The 8,639-nt window shown below is 34.9% G+C and overlaps 2 protein-coding genes across 2 annotated transcripts; one reads left to right on the top strand and one right to left on the bottom strand.

Moving 5' to 3' along the window:
* The first annotated feature begins 588 nt into the window (after positions 1-588).
* Positions 589-2,021, top strand: LOC114728229 (disease resistance-like protein DSC2). Its single transcript, XM_028915103.1, has 3 exons — positions 589-970; positions 1,077-1,315; positions 1,848-2,021. The coding sequence occupies exons 1-3, from the start codon at positions 589-591 to the stop codon at positions 2,019-2,021; spliced, it is 795 nt and encodes a 264-aa protein (XP_028770936.1).
* A 5,060-nt stretch (positions 2,022-7,081) lies between these two features.
* On the bottom strand, positions 7,082-8,433 carry LOC114728230 (TMV resistance protein N-like). Its single transcript, XM_028915104.1, has 3 exons — positions 7,940-8,433; positions 7,191-7,818; positions 7,082-7,099 (listed from the first exon to the last, which is right to left on the bottom strand). Exons 1-3 carry the CDS (start codon positions 8,431-8,433, stop codon positions 7,082-7,084), a joined length of 1,140 nt encoding a protein of 379 aa, XP_028770937.1.
* Between the last annotated feature and the right edge of the window lie 206 nt (positions 8,434-8,639).

Consider the following 8,639-nt stretch of genomic DNA (forward strand, 5'->3'; position numbering starts at 1 on the left):
GTTAACTTTCCAATATTGATTAATTTAAAAGTATAGTAGTTTTGTTGTTACAATTCGGCAATCCAACGTTACCATTGTTGTCTTCTCAAAAAGCTATGCTTCTTCTATACAGTGCCTTGAGGAGCTCCTAGAGATCACTGCACATATTCATGAACTACGATATACTGTTTTCCCAATTTTCTATGATGTTCATCCATCTGAAGTTCAAAACCAGAACAGTTCTTTCGAAAAAGCTTTTGCTGAGCATGAACACAGGCTCACAGCAAATTTACGCAAGGTACAAAGCTGAGGTTAGCAATGAAACAAGTGGCCAATCTCTTTGGTTGGGACGTACCAATCGAGTGGGTAATTTACTCTTTCTTTTTTCTTGATCACAACTTTCAGGTCCCAATAGGCAAATTATAGTAAATTGCAAGTAACTCTTGATCAAGTAGTGAAACTTAACAGTGTAATGACTCAATTATTATTTCGATGCTTTAATTTTGTTATCTTTTATTCAGGCCAGAGCCATAAGTTATTGATAACATCATTAGGGAGGTCAAGAAAAATATGTGTGAATTAGTCTATGTTGGGGCAATCCTAGCGGGGATGCAATCTCGAATGAGAGAAGTAGAAGGGCTTCTAAATTTGGCTTCAAATGATGAAATTCGAGTTGTTGGCATTTGTGGTACGGGTGGAGTAGGGAAGTCAACTCTTGTAAGAGTTCTCCATGATAGGATCTCTCAACATTTTGATGCTTCTTATTTGGTACTCAATGCAATTAAATTTTATGGGACCACGGGGCTAAGACATCCCAAGCAAACGCTCATACTTCTTGACTGTGTTGATATTAAGGATATTTGTCCATTACTAGTCATTGCTGTAAGAGATAAATGGTTAGGTGGAGGGAATAGAATTATCATAACAAGTAGAGATGAAGGAGTGATTAAAGTGTTTGAGAAGCATGATTTTTATAGGGTTAAACTATTTGGTACTCAATGCAATTAAATTTTATGGGACCACGGGGCTAAGACATCCCAAGCAAACGCTCATACTTCTTGACTGTGTTGATATTAAGGATATTTGTCCATTACTAGTCATTGCTGTAAGAGATAAATGGTTAGGTGGAGGGAATAGAATTATCATAACAAGTAGAGATGAAGGAGTGATTAAAGTGTTTGAGAAGCATGATTTTTATAGGGTTAAACTATTGATCAAGGACGAAGCCCTTCTATTATTTTGTAGAAAGGCTTTCAAATATGATTTGCCAATGATGGGTTATGAGGAGCAAATCGATAGTGCACTCAAATATGCTAGTAGCCTTCCATTAGCAATGGTAGCATTGAGCCAATTCTTATATAATAATAGAAGGGTTTCTGAACGGAGCAGTACCTTAGTTGAATTCAGAAAGGTCTCTAATTCTATGATAATGAATGTCCTCAAAAAGAGTTTTGATGAACGTAACTACAATTGCAAGGAAATATTTTTAGACATTTCGTGTTTTTTTTTATAGGGAAGGAGATTAAATTTGTAGAAGGGATTCTGGCTATTATTTATCTATCTTCTTCTGTTCCAGTGAAGTCAATGCAAGCTTTGATTGAAAAATCAGTCATGATCATTATTGATCATTAAACACAAATGCATGGTTTATTGCAAGATATGGGAAGAGAAATTGTTCGGGAAAAATTCCCTTCTAATGCAGAAGAGTGGAGTAGATTATGGATTTTGATGATATCTGTGGCGTTTTGCAAAATGATACAGTAAGTTTTTATAACATTTTTTATTTGGTTGAAACATTAATATATAATGTACTAAAATTTAGGTAATTTGACTTTGCATCATTTTTATATAAATGTGTTTATTATCAGGCCACTCCTAAAGTTGAAGCAATAGTTTTGGAACTAGAAGATTCTCAAGGAAGTACATTGAGGGCCAAAGGTTTGTCACGTATGGACAATCTTGAGGAGTTTGGTGAAAGAGAAAACATTCGGCAATCATTTTCTCGGAAGAGGCAGAAGCTATGTAGGCAAAAAGCTATTTGACTGTATTTGGTATTCTTAAATGCTATGCATAAGTTAATTTGTTAATCATGTTATGACGTCCTCTGTAATGCCACTAACTTGTTACATTTACTAACATCAATTCATATATTATTGATCCATGTTTTTTTTTTTCAAGAATCCTCTTTCGTCTTTCTTTCTTCTTAGAATCTTCTCTCTACTCTCTCAGATTAAAAATAGATGATTCAGATATAATACGTTATAAAATATTGTTCAAATATAAATAAATAAATTTAAATTATAAAATTTAATCTACACAATTCATCTTCTAGTATGCAAAAATATTTTATAAAATATTTTAATAGTTTTATGAAATATTACCATTAAACCATTCATTTTTTGAACTAAAGATGGGAAAAGAATACGGAAAAGAAACGAAAAAAGAGGATTTTTTTCATGAGAAGAAGAAAGAGGATTCTAAGAACATCCTAATCTGATTTTTCGTACACTCAGTGCCAATATTGATCGTTTCAGACTCCAGCTTAATACACTTTCTATGGTTTTAAATTTTCAACTTTTCGTTGAGGATATTGTTAGTAAATATTATATTATATTCAAGCACATTTTTCTCCCAAAATTATGCATATACAGATAACAAATGAGAAAATTTTTTTGGCTCCAAACAGAACGTCACAGGAACGTTGAGGAGTCACTTTGACACGGACATTGCCATTTTCTACACGTTTATAAGTGAAACTGTGGCCCGTTAAAATAAACAAGCAATTTATGATTGTTTCAAGAGATCTCAGTTGCTAAGCTAATAAAAACTTCTGAATATCCATACCTTTCATTCTTCAAAAATTGTGGGGACAGAAATGACCACTAATCCTAAATTTATTTATACATTTTGCTTGAGGTAGTCAATGCGACTTGTAAGTTTTGGAAGTATGAGTTTTTTCAGCAAAACCTGGATACCATTCACTTTAAATTAAGTTCATTTGAAATTGCGCCTCAAAATAGGTAAATTGTTAAAATTTAAAGAAATTAAATTTGTTATGAATTTAATAAATACTCTTCGTGTCCTAAATATAGGAGCTAATGAGAGAGTTGATGTTGATCTTATTTTTAAGACCTATTTCATGTATTTATCAATTTTTTTAAAATTAACCCCATTGATACTTTTTCAATAATAATCAAGTAAGAAAGGAGGAAGAGAATCAAAAAAGATACTGAGAGTATTTTAAAAAAAACATATTATATTAACTAATTTAACTAACATTCTTAATTAGGTCTTATATTGACCAGAGGAGTAGTTCTTTTGATTTTGATCCCTATACTTAGACCAAATCTTTATGAAACTATGGGACCAAAACCAACTATCTAAAACCATAGATTCCATCAAACCGTAAGGACCAATAAACCATTTATAATGTATAGTTATTAGAAATTAAAGAGGACAATGTGGCCTCTCAGGTTCATGGCAAATGAAAAGCAAGTCCCAAGAGACTTTGTTGTAATTTTGTAAGTTCATGATACTTATTTATTGATAAGCTCTTTTTCATGTTTTTGGCAAAATAAGAAGTACTCCTCCGGTCCTTAATATAGGACCCAATTCTTGAGTTGGTTTTGATCCTAAATATAAGACCCATTTCTCATATTTATCAGTTTTCTCTAAATTACCCCTATGGATACTCTCTCAGCCATAATCAAGTAGAAGAAGGAGAGGGGGTATTAAGAAAGATGATTATGGTGTTTTAGGAAAAATGTGTCACTTTTCTTATAATTAACTAACTTACCTAACTTCCTTAATCTAATCAAATTAATTAAATGGGTCTTATATTAAGGACCGGAGGAGTATTTACAAGACAGGCCTAGGAGAATTAAATTATCTTTGTCACTTGGTGTGGTTCTAGCAACCGTAAAACCTGTTCATGCTGTGTATTAGGGAGCCACCACCATGTGATGGCAGTACCTTCTTGGTCCTTTGTACTCCTTGTGACTGGGTTTTCTTACCAAAGCCACTCTCGTTTTGCATCTTCTACTCATCGAACTGGAAGAAGATGACATCGTCCTTGTTCTCAATTTTTCCCATTTTTAAAAACCAGAGCATTCCCTGTTTGGTATGTGGAAAAGCGTGGAACTGGAAGTGGGGTTAAAAATTTTCTCTGTATAATTAACTAACATATCCGTTGTAATGTGAAAAGACTTATATATCCTCGCCATAATCCTACTCACCATCACAACAACCAGAGCCGTGCTGTCAGCTATCATAGCCATCGGCTGCCACATGAATAGCCTCTAAATTATATATAACTCTCCAAAACTTTAGGTCGGTTCCACAAACCTTTTCTAATATTTCAAAGTTCAAATTTAACCTTCCCATTGCTATTAATAAGTGGCAGTTATCCTTTTCATGAAATTGTCATATCGTATCAATTGAAGACACATGGCATCTTATAGGACATCTTTTGTCACTTATTAATTTTATAAAAATCCCCCTGAACTTTACGTATTATATATGACCCCTTGACATTTCAAAATACAAATTCAATATTCCAAAGTTTAGGGAGGTTTTATGCAACTCACTTAAAGTTTAAAGTTTTGGGGTTTTCATAAAATTATTAACTTATATAAGATGCCATATAGAATGTCACAAGTCTTTTATTATCTGACGTGGCAAAATTCGTAAAAAGGTAACAGCCACTTAATGGCAAAGGGTTCATGATGAATAAGTAAAAGGTTGGATTAAATTTCAACTTTGAAATATGATTAGGGTTTTGTATAATTTAGCCTGATCTTTAAGTTTTGCACAGATTTCAATTATTAAATTCCCCATCGGATGCGTTAAATGCATCGATTAGTGCTGATAATCTGTGAAGCTGTCCGAATTAAGGATTCTGACGTATTTTTACATGACACCTTTCAACTTGACACCTGGAAATTCTCGTGACTTACAATTATATTGTTGGCTATTAACAATTATTCCCTCCAATTTACTACAATGATATCGTTGGCCATTAACAATTATTCCCTCTAATTTACAACTGATTATCATGAATTTATAATTGAAATTTAGTAATTTAAAATTTATAATTGAACTTGTCTGAAATTAAAGAGGACAATGTGGCCTTTTCGCCTCAGGGAAAATGAAAAACGACGTCCAAAGAGATTTTGATGTAATTTTGTAAATTCATGATACTTATTTAGTAATAAGCTCCTTTGTATGTTTTGACAAAATAAGAAATCTTTATAACAGAAATTAGATTCGGTGCTTATCACAGTAACAAGTATATTGGTGCTCATCAAAATGGTGACATCTACACAATCCAAATGCAATTTTAACAATCTAAATTTAAGATTTTCAATTAATGATCCTTAAATCAAGAAGATTGTTTGAAAAAATTAATAGTTGACATATTATTCTTATTTTAGAATCTACATCCATTAAAATAAGAAAATAAATTAAATAGAACAAAAACACAAAAAATTAAAGCTGGACGTCCAAATTTTATGAGCATCGTAATACTCATTACTTTTAATGAGTCCTAAAACTGATTTGACTATTTACAGGGCAGGCCTCAGAGAATCAGGGGGGCAAAAAAAAAAAAATCCTATGACAACGACGTTACATTAGTCACCACAAACAAGAATGGAAATAGCAGTTGGAATGATGTTTAATAAAATAAGTATATTTGGTATGTTAAATATAAATTAGAATTCACAGGTATAAAGACGTCACATGGTATGATTATATTGCAAAACTCAAGATGAATATGTTTTCAATAAATGAAAAAGTACTCGCAGGTTTTGGTCCCAAAAAAAAAAAAAAAGTACTTGCAGGTTTCATGATTTGATCAACAGGAAGTAAATATAAAGTAACAAGACATCCACTCTTATGAAACAAGGTAACAAGAATTTATTGAAGGTGGCTAGTGTTGATTGATCGGTGACTTCAGTTATATCGAGGTCCTTCGAAGTTCAACCATCGTGCTAGTCTTGAACAGCCAGGAAAGTTCAGAACTTCGAGAGAAGTTAACAGAAATAAGGTCTTTGGGATACTGAGTAGATGATCACAGTTTCTCAAATTCAGGAACCTAATCTCTTTAAGATCTCCAACAGACGGATCGACCTTCAATAATCCAGTACATCCTTCAAGATCTAATCTCTCAAGATTTGTCACTCGGGTAACATTTGGCGTCCTGATTAGGCTTTTAGAGCCACGTAGATCCATGCTTTTCAACTTTGGCATTCTCTGTGAAGGAGAGCAAAAAAAAAAAAAATTAGCTAGCTACCGTTACCAACAACAGACCTTTCTCTGTTAAATTGAAGCTTAATATTGTACCTTTTCGCCTTGCCATAGTTGTCTTAGATTGCTGTCGGGCATGATCAGTTCAACAAGGTCAACTGGTTCAAAACATGATGGCAAAGAGCTGAAAGGAAAGTTAGGCCATGAAAGAACTCGTAACTTGTCGGACAGGTTATCGAGGTTTCCTGAAAATTCCACTTTACTAGGCAATATGATTAGTCTGAGGCTGCTCATTTGTGATAAAGCTTCGGCCTTCAATGGTGTCTCTTGCTGATCTTCCGGGCTCAGGACGACGGCTTCAACTTTGTCCGTTCCCTGAGCACATACATCATAAAGCGTAGGGACATGTTGGATTCCTTGAATTATATGGAATGCTAGCTAGGATGCTAATGAAACAAAGAATAAGAAAACAAAACCTCAGTAAAGTAATAATCAGAAGAAGAAAAACTTACCGTCTTTACAGTTTGAATGTCTTTGAATGACCACAGCCTACTCCACTTTGCTGGCTCATCAGGAAAGTCTCCCTTTGCAATTTTCCATCCCAGTTCTTGCAGCATATCATGCATCCAGATTGTTCCATTGACAATGTTCAGGAGTGCTCTCTCGCGGAGTACAGTAATTCCAATTTTAGGATTGAATCCACAATGTTGGAGAATTTTTGTGACGTAGTTCTCATCTGCGCCCTTAAAGAAACAAGCAACGTCGACAAATATATCCTTGTCCCTTTTCCCAAGCTGAACAAAACTTGTTTCGAGAACTTCTATAACCCTTTCGGGAGGAATATCTTTCAATCTTTCTAACTGATCTTCCCACGCTGCTAAATCCCGCCCATACATAAAGGAACCTAACACTTTGATTACTAGTGGAAGGGCTTTAGCATATTCTAGCAGACTATGAGACATCACTTTAAAGTCGCTCAAGGGATCATCTTGCTTGAAGGCTCTTCTACAGAGAAGTTGAAGAGCTTCATCATCATTCAGATGTTTAACCTCGTAAATTTCATCCACCCCATAGACCTTTAGGATATGTGAATCTCTTGTTGTTATGATGATCCTACTACCCGGCCCCAACCATGTGGGATTTCCTATCAGTTTCTCCAATTGATCATCATGATCAACATTGTCAACAACAATAAGAGTTTTAAGGTGTTGAAGCCTGGTTCTTATTAATTCGGTTCCCCTGTTCACGTCCCCTATCTCCATCTTTAAGTGCAGTGTTTCCCAGAGGAGTTTCTCTTGTAGACGGACAAGTCCAGGACCCTCGTAAACTTTACTTACATCAAGAAAACAACAAGCATCAAATCTGTGAGAGATTCTATCATATACAACAGCAGCTAGAGTAGTCTTCCCTACTCCAGGCATCCCCCACATCCCCCCTACCTTTCGAACTTCATCTGATTCTAAATCTAAAAGGCTTTCAAATGCTTCTGCACGAGATTGCATCCCAACTAGATCATCAACCAGATTTGCGAATCTATGTCTCAATTTGCTTGCTGCATCTTGAACAATTTCATCAATAACATCTGATTCTGATCTGAAAAAGAGAAGAACTCTAATCATCATGACCTGAGTAAACATGACGAAAGGGAAAATGATCGAACAGGACAATGAAGATTTATGCATTAGAAAATCAAAATAAGAACAAGAGAATTTACTTATTCCGAACATCATAACCAACGAGACCAGCTACTTGATTCAATGCTAACCTCCATCTTTGTACCTTATCTATATTATCCTTGAAGTCTTCTTCATGCTTATCAAAGAATTTTCTATAATTTCCATCCTGTTTTCGAACATCAGAAGGATCGATATCGACGAAAATTGGTACAACAAAGTATCCCGGTTCGCCAATTCCCTGAGATATCTTTTCCAGTTCTTCCAGGCACCATGATGAATCGGCATAGTTTTGGGAGAAGACGACAAGAGAAATTCGGGATTGCTCGATTGCTTTGAGGAGCTCCGGTTTAATGGATTGTCCTTTCTCGAGCCTTTTGTCATCCCTGAAAGTAAATATACCTTTCCGTTGAAGAGCAGAAAAAAGATGACCAGCGAACTTGTTGCGAGTATCCTCGCCTCTGAAACTCAGAAAAACTTCGTATTTCCAGGTCCTCCGAGAAGATGAGCTACCTGGGAGGCTAGGATAACTCATTTCGACGATGCCAGAAGCTCACTTCCCAAACACAACAGAGATGCTTAACGTCGCTCACGCCGATCGGCAACTCCTTCTGTGCCTGGAAACAGAAGGAAAGGAGTCACCGTTGACGGAAGTTTGACATTGGCCCTCAGAAAAAATCACGATTAAAAATTATTTATAGAATTTTTCATGAATTGAAACAAAATTTTTTCTATATATTT

This window comes from Neltuma alba, unplaced genomic scaffold, assembly GCF_004799145.2.
Source record: "Neltuma alba isolate B1F8T4 unplaced genomic scaffold, ASM479914v2 tig00012524_pilon, whole genome shotgun sequence".
NCBI classification, from domain to species: Eukaryota; Viridiplantae; Streptophyta; class Magnoliopsida; order Fabales; family Fabaceae; genus Neltuma; species Neltuma alba.